Source organism: Caretta caretta, chromosome 7, assembly GCF_965140235.1.
Source record: "Caretta caretta isolate rCarCar2 chromosome 7, rCarCar1.hap1, whole genome shotgun sequence".
Classification (NCBI taxonomy): Eukaryota; Metazoa; Chordata; order Testudines; family Cheloniidae; genus Caretta; species Caretta caretta.
The window spans coordinates 32,981,385-33,003,770 of NC_134212.1; the positions used below are offsets into that span (position 1 = coordinate 32,981,385).

Below are 22,386 nucleotides of genomic sequence, written 5' to 3' on the forward strand. Positions count from 1 at the left end.
AAGTGTTTTACAAAGAAGGGTTTTATCCCCATTTTACAGAAGGGGAAACTCAGGCACAGCAGGCCAGCGGCAGAGCCTGGAGGAGAACCCAGACGCTCTGAGTCCCAGTCCAGTACTCTGCCCAGTAGGACACGCTTCCTTGTTGAGGATCGGGGGGTGGGGGGAAAGCTGGAAAATGTGAGTCCTAGAAACTTAAAACGCAGAAGGCAAACAAACAAGAATCCCAAATTTCTCCTTTTAAAAAATGTGATGATTTCTAAGCCAATCTCATGATTTCTGACCCCCCTCCGAGCTGGCAATACTGCATTTTGGCACTGCAATAAGCAGCCGTATTTTGAAAAGAACTGAGAATATTGGACTCAGATTGGGAGCTCTATGAGGCAGGGACTGTCTCTTGGCTGTGTGTTTGATCTAGGCTTGAAACTGACCAGTCTCTTTTCATTGATTGAAGTGCCAAGTAAAAAAAAAAAGTTAACCCTAAGGCATCAATGATGAAATCAGATATAAGAAATATAGCTCCCCCCTCCTCCCTGGCAACAGTTAAAAATGCTCTGCAGAAGTGGGAGATTTAATCTTTCTTTAGATGCTACAGTGTCCATTTAAGCACAGATCTGATGAACCCCCTCTTGCCTTATTTCTTTTTAAAAACAATCCATCCCAAAGACTTTTAAAATAATAATAATAAAAAAGTGTGGTTTAATCCTAAAGGGTGAAATTCACCCTTGCTTATGCATCACTTAAATCCAATTGAGTGGAGCAGAAGTCTTATGCTGGATTTCTGCACCAGGGTGAATTTTGCTCACAAAGCAACTCTAATTGGCAGAAGTTTCCATTCCACTTGGACTGGTACCTCAGCTGGTGTAAATTGCCGTAACTCCATTTACATCAGCTGAGGATCAGAGTTTAAAACTGGATAAATTCTTCCAGACTCAGATCTCTTGTGGTGGGGTGGGGTGTTCATCTCATGTTAATGTGTTGCAAGTGTCTGTGTTTGTGTGTGGTGGGGGGACAAGGTAAGAGAGAGATTTTTTTAAAATCAGTTTAAAATTCCAAATATAATCCAGATGAAGGTAAGAAATTTAGCATCCAAAGTGGAAAATCAACACATAAAAGCCCATATTACTCAAAGGGTTAAATCTTGTTTTGTTATTTTTTGGTTCATCCAGGTGTATATAAATACAGATATATAAATCTCTCGGTTTTTGTTTTAAATAAATTAGCTTGTTAAAGTCCCTTTAACTGATTTTTTTTGGTTGTTGGTTGTTTAAACAATCAAGTTACAGACATTAAAAGATACATTTAGATGCTTATCCCAGTTAGAAAAACGTGCTAAGAATTGGTTATTAAAATACATTTTGAATTTATCGGTTTAAAATCCATTACAAGACTGGTTTAGCGTTCGTTTGTGTTAAAAGCATATTATTAGCTGGTTAAAAGAAGATTTAAAATTACTTTTTTTGTTTTGCTTTTTCCCCAACTGAGTTTAAGCATTAAAGGTACAGAGCTCAGCCCGGAGACAGAACAGGGTGTGACCCTGTGCTATGAAAAGTCGAGTCAGTTACAAAGCTGGTGAAAAAATACCCAGAGTTCTAGGAAGGGTTAGGGATTCTGGCTATTTGAAGATACAGGGTGAAATGGGTGGCTCCATTAAAGTCAACAGCAAAATGCCCTTCACTGTCTCCCTAACCAAGACAGATGGTGTAGTCTAGTGGGTAGGGCACAAGAGTGGGACCTAGGACTCCTGGGTTCTATTCCTGGCTCTGTCGCTGACTGTGGGCAAGTCTCTGAGCCTCTGATTCTCATTAGCCTACTTAGACTGTAGGAGAGCATGCGTCCTGCAGCACCTGGCACAATGGGGCCCTGATCTCAGTCAGGCTCTCCAGGAGCCAGTGAAAAATAACAACTCTCAATAATATCTGTCATTCCCGACCCCTGCATTGTAGGTGTGAGAACCTCCCTGTATCGCACCCCCCACCATTCTGTGGGAGAAATAGCAAACCCTCTCTGTCACCCTTTCAGCACCCCTCCCTGTGTCTCTCTGAGTCAGGCTCCATCTGTTTGCTGATCTGCTGTATTTATTCTTCTGCAACTCACAACTGCCTGGAATCCTAAAGAGTTATGTTTGCTTAAAATAATCTGTATCAATGAGTCCCACAGGCTAACCCCGCCGACCTCCTCCAGGAGCGGTGAGTCCCACAGGTTAACTCTACTGACTTCTGCAGGAGCTGTGAATCAGGCTAACCCCAGTCTCCCTTCATCTATAGAAAACTAATAATGTTACATAAGTCTGTAACCCAAACCCAAGATACCTAGAGCTGGGGAAAGGATGGGCTGCATCTGTCATAACTGACCGAGCTATATAAAGTTCTCGGTGACCAATGAAATCATGCATCCACCCTCCTTTACCATCCAAATCCCACCACCAATTTTTAACTAAGCTCCCAGGACAAGATGCTTCTAAAGAGGAGGTGGAGGAGAGGGTTGGGACGGCAGCAGGAGAGCTCTGCACCTTTAAATCTTTTTTATTAATTAATTGCAATTAATTATCGTTAATTACCTTTGTCGAGTAGCCACTCATCTACTACTCGACCGAGCCGATACGGAATTCTCTGCCTAGCAATCGCCAGCCGCTCATTATCACTGTTCCCTTTAAAGAGTTTAGAGAAGAGATTTGTACACGGTTAAAAGAAAAAAAAATAAAAAGATAAAATCAAATAAGAGACAGAGAGAGACATATAACACCATCTGGAAGGTCAAAGGTCAGAGGTTAGCATGTTTAGAGAGGTCAAATAGCGGTTAAGCGTTGGATCAAAATTAACTGGCTTGGGGGGGGGTTTGGTTGATGGTTTAGTCGATTTAGCACAGAGAGCTATTTACACAGTTTAGTAGAGTTTAGGTGTTAGGTGCGCGGTGGATGTTAAACGGATTTATGCAGCATTTAGGAGGAGAAAGCTCCGGTGCAGTTTGGGGTTTAAAACTGACTTTTATCAACCTTTAGTCCCTACCAAATCAAATCAAATCCCGAAAACACAGCGACACACGGCCCGTTGCCACCTTGGAGAAAAGACACGTTTCCTGTGCACCCGTTTCCCTTTCTAGCTTCCTTTGCCAAGCTTCTCTGCCTGATTCCACCCGTGCCCTCCCCCCCGCAGCAAAAGGCACACAAACAAGGTCACACTCACCCCCCATCCCATCCCATTTGTTTCTGAAAACCCAGCTAGCAAAATCAAAGAATGTTTCTAAAAGGCATTAGAAGCTGGCCAAGTCTTCCTGGTTTGTTTCAGGGAAGAAGAGAGGGGATCTCTCTCAGGCCTGCATTAGCAGGGAGGGTGTTTTTGCAGTATCTGCACCCAGCGCAATTGGGCCCTTGATCCCAAATGCCAGTTAGGTGCTACCAGAGGGGAAGCTCAGTGTTCATACAGTGCCCAGAATAACGGGGCCCCTGACCTCAGCCAAGTCTTTGACTGGAATAGAAATGCTCCTTGTGTCTCATCCTCTATGCTTTACAAATGAGTTGGTTAGCGAATTCCCAGGGTGACTGGGCTCTGGAACTGGCATCACACACAAACTACAGGTTAGGAGTAAAGGAAGCCGCTGTCTTACTGTCATAGATGAGGCCAAGGGACAGGATTGCTCAGCATGGGTAACACACCTGCCCTTTGCTGCTGACTGCGATCCCTGTTGGCTCGGCTGGCAGGAGTAGGTGCCTTTGCAAGAGAGAATCTGTGGTGATGGTCAGGGTCTGTGCAGTGCCTGGCACAACAGGGGGTCTGTGCAGTGCCTGCCCAGTCTCAGTCGGGGTGTCTAGGTACTACTGGGATGCAATCAAATAATTGTACAGGTGGGGAAACTGAAGCATAGAGCGATTATGGAGCAGATTTTCCGAAGAGCTCAGTGTAAGCCACTGGTCTGTGCCTGATTTACAGAGACTGCGAGTCTGTTACAGCCCAGCAAGGGAGCCCTGGGTTTTTAGCTCAATCTGTAGATATTGCAGCTGGTTTGATCTCTGGTGTCGGCACTGAGCAGGCCCCAGACCTCCAAAGAACTTGGCATGCTGGGAGCTGATCCCTTGGGGAAATCAGGCCATTAAGTGCCATAGCAGAAGCAGCTATGAAATCTGGCCCCAGGTGTTCATGGCAAGTAAGGGCCTCAGTGATTTGCCCCAGATCACACAGGGAGTCTGTGGTGGAGGCTGGAATGGAAAGAACGCAGGAGTCCTGAGCTCTCTGGGAAATCTGGTCTTGTTCGACTTACTCAAGATCACACAGGGGATCTGTGGTGGAGTGGAACCCAGGTGTCCTGAGTCCCAGCACCGTACCCCCAAAGGCACCTTTCCTGGTGCGAGTGAAATGGCAGAGATGCTCGGGCTGTTCCTCTATGTTTGGGGGAGGAGAAGAGGCAGCACTGACTGGAAACTAATTATCTGACAGAGACATGGAGGTCACAGTGAACCCCACCACCATGACTGTGCACAGAGGTAACAAGCCCTTAGTAATGAGGAGGCAGCTGGGGGGTGTGGGGTTAGGTTGGGTGGAGCAGCCCCGCTGGGCTCCTGTTGTGCACTGGCTGTACTGGGTGGTGGGTTGGAGTGGGGAGGAAGTAACAGGCTGTTAGAGACACTGGAGGATGTGGGGGAGGTGCTAAAGTGGGGAGCCTGTAGGAATCGGTGGGAGCAAGGACTCCTGGGTTCTCTCTCCAGCTCTAGGAGGGTGGTGGAGTCTAGTGACTGGAGCAGGGGGTGGGTTCTCTGAAGGCAATGAAGATCCCTGTGAAGCTGGGTTCCTCTCTGCGAGGGGAAGGGATGCAGAAACCCCTCCTGCAAGCAATCTCCTCTGAGGTCTCCCCACCCTCACCTCTCTATTCAGGATGCCATTTGGTCCGCTAATTAGGAGTGATCAGGGACTTTTTATGCTCTCATTAGCGCCTATATTAACGAGGCGATTAACATCTTTAATTAAAACCACACCATCCCTGGGAAGTGACCTGGGTCGCTAATCAGCAGCCAGCACTCAAGCAGGCTGGGGGGATTGCCATAGGAGCTACATGCATGTGGGCTTGCTAAATGGGAGAGTGCTGGTGTACATGGGAATTGCAGGTGTGTGCATCACATGTCCTGTCTATATATCACATCATGCTTGTGTACATACAAACTACATGTGTGTGTGCGTCACTCTCTACATATCAGGACATGCCTGGGGCTGGTGTAATCATGTGGGTGTTGGTGTACATACAAACTACACATATGTGCGTTGCAATGCTGCTGAGCTCCAGGTGCTGGAGCTGGGGGGAGCCCGGATTCCTGAACCCAACCCCCAACAGCCTTTACCATTTTCTGGGCTGTTCTCTAGCTAGCAGTTCTGGGTCATTACGTCACACACGCCCCTGGGTGCAACTTTCTGTTTGGGCCACATAGGTCCGGGGGCTCTGAAACCAGCCCCCCCGCCACCGCAGGGCACCCAGCTGAGTGGCGCGGCACAGCACAGCCAGGCAGAAAAGCTTGGTGTCCACTGACATTTTCCCCCTAAAGAGGCCTTGGGGCTACAGACATCCCGTGACTGGTGGCTTGGGTGGGCGGTGGGGTGGGGGAGGGAAGGAGGGAGGGAAGAGAAGGCACTATCAGGAAGAGACATCCAGATGCTATGGTGATGGGTGCCATGTAAGAACCCACATATGGATGGAAGGGGATGGATGGAGGGCTGTGTATTGGGATGAATGGAGAGGGCAAATGGAAATGGATGGCTGGATGGACGCATTTATGTGGGGAGAAGACAGTGCGGCTGGGGATGGATGGAGGGCAGTGAATGGAGATGGATAGAGGGCTACGTGGGGGAGAAGATGGTGAGGAGGGAGGGGTGTGGATGGGAATGGATGGATGGAAGGGTACGTGGGGGAGAAAATGGAGTGGATGGGGACGGATGGAGGGGTGTGCATGGGGAAAGATGGAGGAGAAGATGGTGTGGATGGGGACAGATGGATGGATGGAGGGGTACGTGTGGGAGAAGATGGTGCACATGGGGATGGATGGAGAGATGGGGATGGATGGATGGAGAAGAAGATGGTGTGGATGGGGACAAATGGAGGGCAGTGAATGGGGATGGATGGAGGGGTGTGGATGGAGATGGATGGATGAATGGAGGGAGGGGTATGTGGGGGAGAAGATGGTGCAGATGGGGATGGACGGAGAGCTGTGAATGGGGATGGATGGAGGGGTGTATATGGGGATGGATGGAGAAGAAGATGGTGTGGATGGGGACGGATGGAGGGCTGTGGATAGGGATGGATGGAGGCGTACATGGGGGAGAAGAAGATGATGTGGATGGGGACGGATGGAGGGCAGTGAATGGGGATGGATGGAGGGGGATGGATGGAGTAGAAGATGGTGTGGATGGGGACGGATTGAGGGGTGTGGAGGGGGATGGATGGAGTAGAAGATGGTGTGGATGGGGATGGATGGTGGGCAATGAATGGGACTGGATGGAGGGGTGTGGATGGGGATGGATGGAGGCGTACATGGGGGAGAAGATGGCGTGGATGGGGACAGATGGAGGGCAGTGAATGGGGATGGATGGAGGGCCACGTGGGGGAGAAGATGGTGTAGATGGGGACGGATGGAGGGGTGTGGAGAGGGATGGATGGAGTAGAAGATGGTGTGGATGGGGATGGATGGAGAACAGTGAATGGGACTGGATGGAGGGGTGTGGATAGGAATGGATGGAGGCGTACATGGGGGAGAAGATGGTGTGGATGGGGATGGATGGAGGGCTGTGGATGGGGATGGATGGTGTGGATGGGGATGGAGGGCAGTGAATGGAAATGGATGGAGGCATACGTGGGGGAGAAGATGGTGTGGATGGGGATGGATGGAGGGCAGTGAATGGGGATGAATGGAGGAGGATATGGGAGAGAAGATGGTGTGGGTGGGGATGGATGGAGGAGAAGATGGTGTGGATAGGGATGGATGGATGGATGGAGGGCTATGTAGGGGAGAAGATGGTGTTGATGGAGACGGATGGAGGGGTGTGGAGGGGGATGAATGGAGTAGAAGATGGTGTGGATGGAGATGGATGGAGGGCAGTGAATGGGAATGGATGGAGGCGTACGTGGGGGAGAAGATGGTGTGGATGGGGATGGATACGTGGCGGAGAAGATGGCGTGGATGGGGATGGATGGAGGGGTATTTAGGGGAGAAGATGGCGTGGATGGGGATGGATGGAGGGGTATTTAGGGGAGAAGATGGCGTGGATGGGGATGGATGGAGGGGTATGTGGGGGAGAAGATGGCATGGATGGGGATAGATGGAGAGTTGTGGATGGGAATGGAGGGAGGGGTATGTGGGGGAGAAGATTGTGTGGATGGGGATGGATGGAGGGCAGTGAATGGGGATGGATGGAGGGGCACTTGGGGGAGAAGACGGTGTGGTTAGGGATGGATGGATGGAGGGCTATGTGGGGGAGAAGACATGGTGTGGATGGGGATGGATGGAGGAGAAGACGGTGTGGATAGGGATGGATGGATAGAGGGGTATGTGGGGGAAAAGATGGTGTGGATGGGGATGATTGGATGGGGACGGATGGGGACGGATGGAGGAGAAGATGGTGGATGTGGATAGATGGAGGGCAGTGAATGGGGATGGATGGAGGGGTACGTGAGGGAGAAGATGGCGTGGATGGGGATGGATGGAGGGGCACGTGAGGGAGAAGATGTTGTGGATGGGGATGATTGGATGGGGACGGATGGAGGGGTGTGGATGGGGATAGATGGAGGAGAAGATGGTGTGGATGGGGATGGATGCAGGACTGTGGAGGGGGATGGATGTAAGGACAGCGAGAGAGCACAGTGAGATGGGGGAAGGAGATTGAACAGTTGGGTGGGGTGGTATCTTATGAGTGCGTGTGTGGAGTTTGCACAGCATGTGAGGGGAGTATGCAAGGTGTCTCCATGTGCGCACATAAAAGTGTGGGAGACGGGTGGGGTGGTATCTTATGAGTGCGTGTGTGGAGTTTGCACAGCATGTGAGGGGAGTGTGCAAGGTGTCTCCATGTGCACACATAAAAGTGTGGGAGACACCAGTGTGCAGGGGGTGTGCCTGAATGTGCAAGTTCCTGGTGTGCGCTACCTGGCTGCTCTCCTGGGAGGGGCTTGGCATGGAACTGGCTGGGAAGAGGCAGCCAGGGGTGGGGGTGGAGGTGGGGAGAGATCAGGGAAGGGGCCATGATCGTGGCAGCCAGGGGGTGTCTCACTGTGCATCAGCGCCAGCCTCCTGCTGCTAGAAATTGCTAGTGTGTCAGGGACGATCTAGCATGTGCATGATGCGCCCCTTATGATTATCTACGCCATGGCCCTGATGATTACCCACAATTCTGCCTGCCAAGCATGGCCCGATGGGCGCTGCAGAGTGGCTAGTCCAGGGTGGCATCCCCGCTCCAGCAGGCAGAAGGAGCACACGCTGGTGTGTGGTTGAGGAAGATACCTCTGTGCACGAGTGTGTACGACGAGTGTCAGTGTGTGTGAGACATCTGTCCCAGTGCTGGGCCTATTCCACGTGCAGTTCTCTGCTGCTGTGTGTTGTGGGGATGGCTCTGGCCACCTGCCTATGTGTACACATGAGTGTGTTTGGAGACCTGTGGTGTTTGTGTACATCTGTCTTCACATTCCTGTGTTTGTGCGCGAACTTGTGTGCACGCTTGGGTGCGTTTGCATGTGTGTGTTTTTGCATACCTGTGTGTGGGTGTACAGATGTGCATTCACATTTCTGGCTTTGCGCGCGCGTGTGTGTATGTGTGTGCATGCTCACGTGCATGTGCGAGAGAGCATGGGTGTGCATGTACATTCATCTCCAGCCCTGAATGGATTTGTGGGCAGTGGTGGCCAGGACTGGCTCCCCACCTCATCCCCCTCATGATGATCTGTCCTTGGAAACTAGCTCAGATTCTCCAGGCCAGGTGGAGATGCCAGCTGACCCAGGGAACAATTGGCAGCTTGGCAGCCCAGGTCCGAGGGGAGCGTAACCCCCACTCCTTCCCAGGAGCCTGACCCGTTAAGCTTGCCTGGCTGGCTCTTGGGGTGGTGGTTTGTGTGTGATGCAGCCAGAGATGATGGGGAGTGGCAGGAATCTGCCCACTCAGGACAGAGAAAACCTATGGGGGTTTCAAATACAAATGTGGCATCATCTCCCCATCCCCAACATTCCCAGGGGCTGAGGGAACTCGGTAGAGGCCGGAACCAACTTGTAACCCCTGATCTTTCCCTGATTCCCCAACTCTGCAGCCAGCTGGAGCAGAACCAGAAGGCAGAGCCTAGAGTGTGTGTCTTAGGGCCTATACTGCTAAGGGCTGGGAGGGATTCTCCCAGGGCAGGGAAGCAGGGCTGATGCCACTGCCTCCAGGGCCTTGAGAAAGGGAATTTCAGATCTACTGCCTCCCCTGCAATGGGCACCTTCTACCTGTTCCCGGCGAGGAACTGCCTCCTGCTCCCCTACAGGCACCTCAGATTCCCCCCCAGGCACCTCTGATTCTCTCCCCCACTAGAAACCCCCAAGCCACTGGCACCTCAGCTCCCCCCTACTAGGAACTGCCCCCTGTTTTCTGGGCACCTCCCCAGATTGCACAGACACCCAGCTACAGACTGTCCCACTCAGTCTGCCCCTGCTAGGAAACCACTCCCCTGGTGTACCTGCTTTTCCCACCACTGAACGCTGGATGCCCTATAATGCCCAAGAGTCTCTCTCTAGTTCCATGGTGAGTGGTGACTTTACCCAGGATCCTTTGCAGGGGGGATGGGCACCAATCAGGGCTGATTCCGATGGGTGGCAGCGTTACCCAGAATCCTTTGCAGGGCCGGGCAGGGATGAGGGCCGGTTGCGACCTCCACCGCTGACGGTGCACACAGGCCGGGTGTTGGGGCGGGGTGGGCGGCAGGGCCGGCGCCCAGCCTTACCTGCTGGGTAGCGCTCATTGATGGGCCAGTTGTCCACCTGCAGCGTGGCATTGCCCCCGCTCCGGGTGAAGCGCACCACGTGGTACTTGCCGTCGTTCACCATGGCATTGGTTTCCTCGATGGTGATGTCATCCGTGCCCACGTTGAAGATGACCCCAATTGTGCCTTGATCCTGGAGGGGGAGGAGAGACATCAGAGAAGGGGGTGAGGGCGGGAGTTGAGAGCCAGGACTCCTGGGTTCCATCCTCAGCTCTGGGAAGGGAGTGGGGGCTAGAGTTGGGGGGAAGGGAGTCAGGACTCCTGCGTTCTATCCATGAGATCTAGTGCTTTGAGCAGGTTTCAGAGTAACAGCCGTATTAGTCTGTATTCGCAAAAAGAAAAGGAGTACTTGTGGCACCTTAGAGACTAACCAATTTATTTGAGCATAAGCTTTCGTGAGCTACAGCTCACTACCCTCCTCTCCCCCACCTCCTGCCATAGGTGCTGACTCCATGGGTGCTCTGGGGCTGGAGCACCCATGGAAAAAAAAATAGTGGGTGCTCAGCACCCACCGGCAGCCCTGCTGATCAGCTCCTCCTCCCTACCCCTCCAGTGCTTCCTGCCCACCAGTGATCAGCTGTTCAATAGTGTGCAGGAGGTACCGGGGGAACCGGGGCAGGTGTGCTCTGGGGAAGGGGGTGGAACAGAATGGGAAGGGGCAGGGATGGAGCAGGGGTGGGAAGGGGTGGAGTGGGGGGGTTGAGCACCTTCTCGCAAATCACAAAGTTGGCACCTGTGCACCCTGCAATGATTCTCCCTCCCACATGGCAGCCCGTATCATTTCTCAGGCATGGTTTTTCAAGGCCAGAATGAGGCCCACGCAGGGCTGAGAAGCAGCTGCGTCTGGGGTGAGGCACCAGGGCTGTTCAAACGTCACCCAGCAATTCTGCAGAGTCTGAGACAGGAAGTGAGGGAGAATCTCCTGGCTGATTGTGGGGAGGCCAAATGGAATCATGTGAGGGGGAATTCGGCCAGGGACCAGAATTAACATCCCCTGGTTTGGGGGTAGGACCAAGGTACCTTCTCTGAGCACAAGTTTGAAAGAGCTTGGCTTGATATTTCATTGGAAAGATGGACCACCACCATGACAGCGCCCCCATTAAACTGCATCCCACACCCAGTCCCACAGCGCCACTCCAGCCCCCGGCCTCACTCCCAGCAGCACGGTGCCCCGCCAGCCCCACAGTGCCCCGCCAGCCCCCTGCCCCATTCCACCCCTCCACCCCTCAGCCTACTCCCAGCAGCACATTGCCCCTCCAGCCCCCTGCCCCACTCCCAGCCCCACAGCACCCCTCCACCCCCCGGCCCACTCCCAGCAGCACAACGCCCTCCAGCCCCCTGGCCCCACTCCCTGCAGCACAGCATCCCGCCAGCCCCACAGCACTCCTCCAGCTCCCCACCCCACAGGGCCCCTCTAGTCCTCTACCCCACTCCTTGCAGCACAGCGCCCCTCCAGGAAAGGTTCATAACAGGGCAACAAAAATGATGAAGGGTATGGAACGGCTGCCATATGGGGAGAGATTAATAAGATTGGGAGTTTTCAGCTTGGAAAAGAGACGACTAAGGGGGGTATGATAGAGGTCTCTAAAATCATGACTGCTGTGGAGAAAGTAAATAAGGAAGTGTTATCTACTCCTTCGCATAACACAAGAACTAGGGGCCACCAAATTAAATTAATAAGCAGCAGGTTTAAACCAAACAAAAGGAAGTATTTCTTCACACAACGCACAGTCAGTCTGTGGAACTCTTTGCCTGAGGATGTTGTGAAGGCCAAGACTATAACAGGGTTCAAAAAAGAACTAGATAAATTCATGGAGGATAGGTCCCTCAATGGCTATTAGCCAGGATGGGCAGGGATGGTGTCCCTAGCCCCTGTTTGCCAGAAGCTGGGAATGAGCAACAGGGGATGGATCACTTGATGATTACCTGTTCTGGTCATTCCCTCTGGGGCACCTGGCATTGGCCACTGTCGGAAGACAGGATACTGGGCTAGATGGACCTTTGGCTGACCCAGTAGGGCCATTCTTATGTTCCAGCCCCACAGTACCACTCGAGCCCCCCCTTCCCTGCAGCACAGCACCTGTTAATGACCTCCAGCAGCTCCATACAGCACAGTGCCCCCTACTGAGGCTTACCTCACTCCCCCCAGCACAGTGCCCCCTACAGCCCCACTCCCTCCACTACTGAAGCTCTGCCCTGCTCCTACAGCACCATGCCCACTACTGTATTCCTGGCCCAGGCCATGCAGCACAGCGCCCCCTAGCGCTGCACTGGGGTTAGCAATGACTGTGTGGGGAGAGCGCTACTACCTCCCTGCAGCACAGTGGCTGTAGTAGTCAGCAGTGAGTCTGAGGAGAGAGCAACCCTGGCTGAGCCCCCCACAACCATGGCTGTTTCCTTCAAGGTCTCCCCTCCAAGCCCTTTGTGGGTCTGTCCCTGTTAGCGAGGTTAGAGATGCATGTGAGATGGCTGCGTGAGGACAGCCTCCAGGAAGCATCTGCTGTGACTCCAAGCCTTGCTGGGAGGAAAGGGATTTGTTAGCCAGCTGCTTGGGAGATCCATTCCCAGCAGCCTGTGCCAGACACAACCACCCCCGCGGCTCAGACCTGGGACTAGAGTCCTTGGTCCCTTACGCCAGGCTAAAGCGAGAGGAGAAAGTTCTCCCCAAGACAGGCATAGAACCTGACACCCAATCCTTCTGCTCTAATCACTAGACCCCCCCGTCCCCCCCTAGAGCTGGAGATAGAACCCAGGAGTCCTGTTTTTCTCCCCAGCCCTGATTCTCTAATTCCCTGATGGCGCCGGCCCCTCTCTGGCTAATTCACTTGGGCTGCAGAGTAATCAAAGCCCCTTAATCCAGTTCCGGGAGCCATCGATTGAAATTTCAGCCCTAAGCTCGTTTGCGTCGTCAATACGCTAATGATCAGGGCCCGTCTGCGGCAGAGTGGGAATGGATCCAGCTCTGGAGCCAGGCATGGCACTGCGCATGGGCTGGGAGCCACTGGCTTCCACCCAGTACCTCAGCCTTAGGGTATGGGGTGGGGGGGTCTGGCTCTTCCACTCTTGTCATGTGCACGTGTATGTTTCTCTGTGCTAGCATCTGTTGGTGTTTGTCCGGGAGTGTGTGTCTGATCATCTCTGGGTGTCTGTGCTTGTCTGTGACTGTGTGTGTTTCTACCTCTGCGTGCAGGCGTGTCTGGGACAGTGTGTGTTTCTGTTATCTCTGGGTGTGTGCGTGTGTGTCTGGGACTGTGTGTATATTTCAGTTATCTCTGTCTGCCTACATTGTGTGTTTTCAGTAGTCAATCAGTCACAGCTGGCTGTTCCCTGTGGACTGGACCTGCTATGGGGTAATAAAGATCTTGAAATAAATGATAGAGATCCCTGTGCATGTAAGGTCCCAGATTCAAATGGGATGGGATTCTGGGCACCACCCTTGACACCAGCTGGGGCACACAGCCAGCACACCAGGCAGGGACTGCTCACTGGCCCAGAGCACCAGGGGCTAGGTGGGAAGGGCTCAAACTGAATGAATCCCTGACTAGCCACTGTAAAATGCGCATCTCTGCCAGTGAGCCCCGGCCCCAAGACATTCTATTCCAGCTCTGGGGAGGGAGTGGTGTCTAGTGGCTAGAGCAGGGGGGCTGGGAGTGAGGACTCCTGGGTTCTATGCCCAGCTCTGCCACTAACTTCCTGCAGGAGCTTAGCTCGGGCCCATGGAGCCATCCTACCATGTTGGATCCCAGATGGTTTTAACCCAATCTGGTGTGGGATTATTTTTTCTCTCCCACCAAATGCTTATTTCTTGGCCCATGTGGTTCTGAAATTTGGATCCCTCTGTCCTGTCACACCCTGGAAGCAGTCCCCTGCAGAGACGCCTGCCTCCCAACCCTGGGCCACCTCAGAAAGCTGAGCCACCAAATACATATGTGCAGCCTCTGTGGCCCTTGCAGTCGGGGGCTGGTGCAGCGCTTAAGGGTTACAGTGCTAACCGGCGCTTAACAGCACATGGCAGGATGGGCTGCTGCGTCCCAGCTATTATGGCGCCTCATGCTGCTTATTAGAGCTGAGGATGTAATTACTGCATTACACGGGGGTCATTACAGCACAAGGGAGTGAAAGTAATGCCCTGCCTGCTGTTCGGTTTGCACGAGCAGCGCGGGACAGGGCAGTGCACCTGGGGGACAACTGCTGGGCACGTACAGAGCATTGCTAGTAGGATTAGAGTAGAAGCGTTGGTATGGCTGCACCTGTGGGGGTGGGGCTTGCCATACTGCACTGTCAAGACAATACATGCAATATGCAGCAGCAGGGCGTTATACGTAATGTGAACCCCCAGAACGATGCATGAATTATTGCACCACCAATGCAATGCATTTGACAGGGAGATACATGTACTAGGGACAGACAGAGAGATGCAAGGAATAATGCACAGCTGGGACAATGCATGAAATACACAATTACAGGGTGTTATGCACAATATGGACCACTGGGGCAATGCATGGAACATGCAGTGGCAGGGTATTACTTGAAATATTGACCACCAGAAAAACGCATGGAGTATTGCATCAATGGGATGACGCATGTAGGGCATCACATGCAACACGGGGTCAGTATATGTAACATGGCCTGCTGGTGCAGTATGCAGTATGCCAATGCAGAGGCAATGTATGCAATAATGTGAAGCCAGGGCAGTATACACAATATGGACCACTGGGCCAGTATATACAGTACAGACCCACTGGACTAGCATACGCGGTATGCCCTGCTAGAGCAAGGCACACAATAATGTAACACGAAAGTAACGCATGGTATATGGACCACGGGGGCAACGCATGCACTCTGTGCTCCTACATCAGCATCCACTCTGTGCCCCTTTGCAGTGACTGGTGTCCTGCCATAGCTACTGGGGTAGAGTGGTGAGGGAGCACAAATAGTATGGTGAGGGGTGCCCTTGGGTACCCGGCCCGGTGAGCACCCCTAAGCTCTGCAGGAGCAGAGCGGCTGGCACTGCTGCAGAGATGGCTCACTGCAGGCTGGCCGTGCCTGCTCCGATTGTCAGCGCGCCACAGCCTGTTTCCTCTCCCAGTCCTGCCCCAAACAGTGCCCGTCTGCCCCTCCTCACCGGCCAGCAGGGCACCATCATCCCCAAGCTCTGAGCAATGGCCCTGTCACAGCACCTAGTTAACTGGTACCAGCATCGCAGCACCCCAGGGGAGGAGGAGAACCACCCCACCCCCCCGGAAGCAGAGATCAGTCTGGCTCCCTGCTGGGCCTGCTCCTGGGGGTCCTAATGGGCCTCAGGTCTGCCCTAGAGTGGGGCGGGGTGGGGAGGATTTTGCCCATGGAACTCGTTCAACGCCACACACTAGTGGCTGGGCTGGGTTGCAGCTGCATGTGGGGTGGCGCAAGAGGGTCAGGGTCTGGCCCCTTTAACACAAGTGGCAGAGGAACATGCTATATCTCAGCTGCGCAGGGGTGCATGTTGGACCTGCAAAGCTGGGTTTGGGGGTTCTGGGGGTGCCCCTCGGAAAGGGGAATCCCACCTCCTGGGTGCTACAGGAGTCTGTGGGGAGATGGGCATGTCAGCAAATAGGGCCCTGGAGTCAGTGGGAAGGCATCCCCTGCATTGGCCCCCAGCTGTGACACAGACTGCCAAGGGGGAGGGGACAGCACTTCCCTGGGGCAGAGCACTCTGGAGAGCCCCCAGCTGCCCATGCCCCACCCTGCAGCTCAGCCTTTGCTAAGCTGGTCACTGGCAGCAGAGGGGGTGGAGCTGGGAGGAGCAGTGGGACACAGGGCTGGGGGAAGGAGACTGAAGGGGAGAGGAACTGGGGACCTTCCCATCTGGTATCATCTAACTGCTCTGGATCAGGCCCATCTATCCCATTAACCCTACTCTGCTCCCAAGGCCACAGACAGCTCGGTCTCCCGCTCTCCCTTCCACCCCGGATCAAGCCAATGGGCCCATCCAGCCCCATCTCCCCCTCTCCCTTCCGTCCCAGATCAGACCAATGGGCCCCAACAATCTCCTTCCCTCCCCCCTCGGGTTGTCTTGCATGGATTCCTGCATCCTGGCTAATGTAACTCATACTTCAGATGAGCCATGGCCCATGCAGTAATGGATCAGCTGTACTGCCCTGGTGGTGAGGGATGGGGGTGGGGAATTTCCTCCTGACCACTCTCCTCTTCCCATGGCGATTAGCCAGGGACTAGGAGCATGAGATCTGATTAGCTCTGCAACAGCCCGGTATCTGCGCAGCCACAGTCCTGGTGGCATCACTACTCAGCTGGGGCTGAGGGTCACCTTGGGGGAGATTTAAGCTGTTCCCCAGCATCGGCAGTTCAAAGAGGACACAGGGAGTGAACAGATTGACAAAGCTGAGTGGCAAGAACACCAAATAAATCCCTGGGACAGAGCAAAACACTCGCTGCCTGGACACAACTGCTCTGGCATGCCAGCTGTCCATAGCCATCTACCCAAGACATTTCACAAGGCCAGCAAGAGCCATTCTAGCCACACCAAGATGGCCACCACTGTACAAGACAACAAAATGGCCACCACCTCTCATTTCTGTTTGCCCACTAGTTTTGTCTATCTGTTAAGATTAGGCTTTTCCCAGCAAGTAGCATGATCCCCAAAATGTACACCAGGCCACTCCAGGCAACAAAACGGCCACTTCCCCAATGGCTGCTTCCCACCAGTCTGGTCCTATCTATTAATATAACGATCTTCCCAACAAACAGTATGATCACCAAGATGGCTGCTGTGCCATGCCAGGCAACAAAATGGCTGCCAGCCTGATGTCTGCTTGCCCACCAGTTATGTCCGTTTGTCTGTCTGTTAAGATTACCATCTTCCCAATGAGAAGTGTGATCCCCAAGATGGCTGCAATGCCATGTGAAGCAACAAAATGGCTGCCACCAGGTAGATTCTGAGACCTGGTTGCCCATTAATCTTGTCCCTCTGTCTATCTCAAGAAAGCACTGGAAATGCTGAGATCTACCCAGGAAGGAGTGTGCTCCAAAAATAGCTGCCGTCACCTATGCGAGCAAGACAAGAAAATGGCTGCCATTTCAATTAACTCTGATATCTGCTGGCTACTCCTGCCTGTCTTTCTGTCAAGAAAACACCAGAAATGGTCATATTACAATCTTCCCCGCAAGAAGTATGATCTCCAAGTTGGCTGCTGCCACCCACACCAAGCAAGGCAACAAAATGGCTGACCTTGCCTCTGTGAACTGTGATGTCTGGCTGCCCGCTAGTCTTGGCTGTCCATCTTTCCTTCTCTCAAGAAGACACCAGAAACATAACCCTATGATCTTTCCAACAAGGAGTTGGCTCTTCAAAGAGTGGGAGGTGTACCATCACCCAAGCTATGCAAGATAACAAAATGTCCGCCTCCTCAGTCAAGCTCAGGCAGCAGACTGTCTGCTATTCCTGGCCATCTATCTGTCAAGAAGCCATTGGAAATGTTAATATTTTGATCCTCCCAACAAACTGTATGTCTCTCAAGATGGCTACTGACAAGCAAGATACCAAAGTGGCCACCGCTTCACTGAACTTTGACATCTAATTTTGTCTCTTTATCTGTCTCAGGAAGACACTGGAAATATGAGGACTGGGCCCTTCCCAGTTGTGCATACAACCACAAGATGGCGGCTGCTGCTCACACCAACCAAAATGGCCACTGCCTTAGTGAACTGTCCACTAATCTTGTCTGTCTAGCTCTGTGTCTCAAAAAGATACTAGAAATATTAAGACTTTGACCTTCCCAACCAGGCATATGATCCCAAGATGGCTGCCATCACCCAGGCCAACAAAATGACTGTCGCTTCAGGGAATTTGGACATCCAGCAGCCACTCACCTTTTCTTCTGTCTGTCTTTCAACAAGGCACTGGGAGTATTAAGATAAGGATTGTCCTGACAAGATGCATGATCCCAAGATGGCTGCTGCCAGTCACATCAAGCAAGATAAAAGACACTGCCTTAGTGACCTCCAACAGACAGCTGCCCACTAGCCTTGTCTGTCTACTGCAAGGGGGCACTGGAAATATTAAGACATTCTCAACTGGGAGTGTGATCCCAAGATGGTTGCCAACAGCCGCGCCAACAAAATGGCTGCCACCATCTATGCCACCTCCAAACGAACCCACCTGTCCCTGAATTGGCTGCTTTCCAACAGACAGGGAAGGAAGGTTTTCTTTCCCAGTGCTTCTCAATGACAAAAAGGCTAAGGACAGTGTGAACCACACTGGGGCCTAATTCCTGTTGGGTTCCCCACACTCATGAGGTAACCCCATCAAGGGGATCCTCCTGAATTCCCTGCAAGATTATGGTTGGGCCGCTGCTTCCTTGCCGGTCAGGAATGACTGACAGACTACTTGCTTGTGATGAGCAGTGTATTGGAGCAGGAGGTGTGACCCCATCATTTCCTGAATGGGCCCCCAAGCCAAGACCAGTTGCTTTGTTCAGAGACATTTATGAGGAGAGAGATGCTTCCCAACATTCCCTCAGCTCCCCATACTGCCAGGCAGTCCGATCATCGCTCCTCCAGCCCATTGCATCCCCCTGGGCCCTGGATCAGACCAAAGGGCCCTCTAGCCCCGTATCACTCAGTGCCACTGTGGATCAGACCCATGGGCCCATCCAGTCTGGCATCCCACCCCTCCCTGCTGCCCCTGATCAGAACAATGGGCCCCTCCAGTCTGGTGTTCTGGGGTGGCCCATATTTGACGAGCCTGAGAATGATCCATTGTGCACTGGCCTGACGTGCCCGGCCAGCCGTGCGATGCTTTGTGTGGGCGTGCCATTTGTTTGCAAGACTTGTGGTGCCATCTACTAGCCCTTTATAGCCCAATCTCAGTGTGCTGGGGCTGCCAACAGCCACTTAACCTCATGGACAAATCAATAGCAAAGTGGTTTTCTGCTTTACTGCCTCGGGCCTGGGACATAGGGCTGTTTCAGGTAGACGTGGAGGAGTCAGGACAGCGCTCTGCAGGGGACGGCCACACTGGACCTCGCAGGCAGCACTGGCCCCAGAGCGGCACTAGGGGGTGTTGTGCTGCAAGGAGCGGGGGCTCTTTCCCCTTGCAGTCAGTTCTGGCCCCAATGCCCCAGCATGGCCCTAGTGGGCACTGTGCTAGAGGGGTGCAGAAGAACGCAGGCAGCCGCTGATGCTGGGGCAGCCCTTTCCCCCTTAAATGACACCTCCAGCTCACATTCTGGGATTGCTGGGACGCTGCCCACGCGATAACAACAGTCAGGGGCATTTTTTGGCCCCCATGCCCGGGATGATGTCAGCTCTGTCTATGCTACCAGTACTACTGCCTGTCCAGCTTGCCAGCCCCTCATCGCCACCCCCAGACATTAACTCCTGGGCCCCCCATACACCCAGTTGGGTTTGGGGTCCCCTTCAAACTCCCTTTTTTTTGAACCCCTTCTTCATATCATCCCAACTGAGAACTGCAGCCTCCCCCACCCATGGATGTAAGAGCAGCCTGCTCTGCCAACTCCCCCACCTCTTCACCTCATTCCAAACCATAACTGAACAGGTCTCTATAGTCATTTCTCTGTCCCCCATTCCTCACACTGTGCAGCTTGGCACAGAGGGAGGGCCCCACAATTCTGGGGGGAGGGGGAGGGATCTGTGCAGCACCAGGTACAATGGGGCCCCCAATCTCGGTTATGGTCTCTAGGGGTTACCCAAATACATGTATTAATACTAATCTGAGTTTGGGATAAAATATGTAGAAACAAATACTAATAATACAAACTAATAACTGAAATTCATACATCCCCCTAATTAAAATCTCATCTCTCGGGAGGGATGTGGGGCTGTTCATACAGGGTTCCCTTGCCTGGTGCTGAGATGCCGCTGCCTCTTGGGTGGGGAGTAGGGTGATCATAGTACAGTCAGAAACCCAGTACGCACAGCCCACACCCTGCACGGGACCCAGGATTGGGGCAGTTTGTTGGTAGGAAGCTATTTTGCTCCATCAATCTCTTGGCTTTAGCTGGGTCGCCTGCCGGGCGGCTGAGAGAGATCAATCTCGCTCCATCCAACTGTCAGGCTGCATCAGCAGCTCATTGCTCACCCTGTGGGCACACCTGTAATAGAGTTGTCTTGGAGGGCTGAGCGCTGCCTGCATCAGGGCGGGTGGGGATTGGGGCAGCCTTGTGCTAGGGCGGCAGTCCTGGGCACCATAGGCCTTTGGCCAAGAGCACCAGCCCTTTGGCACCACCCATCCCAGCAGGGGTTGCCCTAAATGATGTCACCTTTGGAGCTGAGGCACTCCTAGCCAGGCACCAGGACCTTCAGGATCCTTAGGGAGCTCGGCTGGGCAGGGGAGTAATGGCATGGATGGACACAAGAGTCCGGGGAGGCTGCGGATGCTGCTCTGGCTTGGGCCACATGCCCCATTCCCTGTTAAAGGGCAATAAAGGAAAACTGTTAATTAGAAGCTAATGATTCTGATCGGGTGCCAGGTGGCTCCAGGCTCGTTGGTGCAGCTGTAATTACTGCACCCACGCTGAAGGCTTCCAGGGCTGCTGGGCAGAGGGGACAGGAGCAGAATGGGGACAGGCCATGGCACATTGACCCCACCCCCCTGATTCACAGTGGGACCGACCACCCCTCCCTCCCAGGAGAAATCTCTTGTCCTGCCCCTCCTCTTGCTTTCCTTCCCCACCAGGTGTGGAAATCTCTCTCCCTCCAACCCCGCATCTTGTCCACTCTCCTTGCCCCACGCCCCTACCACTTGCCAGTGCCCAGCCCCAGCAATGATGGGCCCAGGACAGAGGCAGATCTGTCCTGGCTCCCACACAGGCAGGTTCCCCTCTGGCAGCAGGTTATTAATAAGTGATGGGCGGAGATGGCTCCTGCCTATGTGGTGCCCTGGGAGCAGAGCTGCTTCTCAGACATTCAGCCACAACCCGGCGCCATCCCTGGGACCCAGCTCAGAATCTTACAAGAGGGCACAGACCATGGAGATATGCAGACCTGTGCTGAGGGCGCCTGGCAAACCAAGGATAGAACCCAGGAGTCCTAACGTCCATCCTCCCACTCTAACCACTAGACCCCCACTCCGCTCTCACAGCTGGGGATAGAGCCCAGGAGTCCTGACTCCCAACGCCCCCCCCGCCTCCCAAGCTGGAGACAGGGCTGCAGAGAGGTTTTTGGGGCCCTGGGGCACAATCTGAAACTGAGGCCCCACAACTCTTCCAACAAAATTACCACTGACGGGGGCCCAGGGAGAGGAGAGGGGTTAGAGGGTGAGCCCACCCTGCATTCACCGCACATTGGCAGCTCCTGTCCTATGGGGCTGGTGGGCTCTGCTCCCCACTCTGAACCGTGGCACATAGGGTTGCAGCGCATCTCAGGGATGGCCTCCTCAGGCACCCATCCACCCCTCTCTCATGGCAGAGAGGTGGCAGACCAGACCTGAGCAGCACTGCGAACCTGTGTGCCACTCATTTTGGGGGCCTTCTCAACTGGGGGGTCTGGGGAAAATCTCTCCCTCTTTGGGCGACCCTGGCTGGAGATAGAACCCAGGAGTCCTGACCCCCCAGGCCTCCCCTGTTCTAACCACTAGACCCCACATCTGTCCCAGAACTGGTATAGAACCCAGGAGTCCTGACCCCCAGGCCTCCCCTGTTCTAATTACTAGACCCCACTTTCCTCCCAGAGCTGAGAATAGGCTCTCCCTCATTACACCACACCCCCTTCCCATTTACTAACAAAAGCCTCATCGTTATATTTCTTTTTCCTCCATCTTCTAATGAAACGAGAAAAATCCATGTTTCTTTTCCCCCTGAAGCAGTGTTTTTACCCAGGTTGAATCCGTGCTGAGAAAGCCAGCCCTGGAGAGCTTTATCCCACAGATTCCATGGATCTCGGGGGGCGGGGGGGGGCTTGGAGACGGAGGGGGCGGTGTCTGTGTAGTGCCCAGCACCACAGGGCCTGATTTCACTCAGGGTCTGTGCGGTGCCTGGCACAACAAGGGCTCTGATCTCTGCTAGGAGGAGGGGAGTTATGCAGCACCCAGCCCAACAGGGTCCCCAATCTGAGTTGGGGGGTGTCTGTGCAGCTCCCGGCACAACGGAACCCCTAATCTCAGTTAGGGTCCCTCCCCCTTAATTATTATTCCAATTTAACAACCCTTCCAAAAAGCTGAGGCGCGTGGCAAGATGATAACCCAGAAATCTCTCGTGGCTGCCAATAAAACCTTTATAATGATAATAAAGCAAGAATGGAGATTTCCTCTCCTCCTCTTCCGTTAGCAATCTAAAAATATACCGGCTGGCGCAGAGGGCTGGCTAGCTGGCACTCCTGACTGTCAGTTGCACCGAGCATGGAGTCAGGCCTCCATGGTCCACACAATTACAGGGCTCACCTTTTATCAGTGCT

The 22,386-nt window shown here is 53.4% G+C and overlaps 1 protein-coding gene across 29 annotated transcripts in view; it reads right to left on the reverse strand.

Moving 5' to 3' along the window:
- NRXN2 (neurexin 2) overlaps positions 1-22,386 on the reverse strand; it is a 287,195-nt gene that overhangs the window by 33,482 nt on the left and 231,327 nt on the right. For 21 of the 29 annotated variants that reach the window (XM_048858529.2, XM_048858522.2, XM_048858520.2 and 18 more), the window contains 2 exons: positions 9,937-10,108; positions 2,558-2,647 (listed from right to left, as the gene is read on the reverse strand). In XM_048858529.2, coding sequence (XP_048714486.1) covers positions 2,558-2,647; positions 9,937-10,108 — 262 coding nt within the window. The remainder of the gene's footprint in view (positions 1-2,557; positions 2,648-9,936; positions 10,109-22,386) is intronic. The other 8 variants (XM_048858547.2, XM_048858546.2, XM_048858528.2 and 5 more) reach the window with 1 other exon arrangement.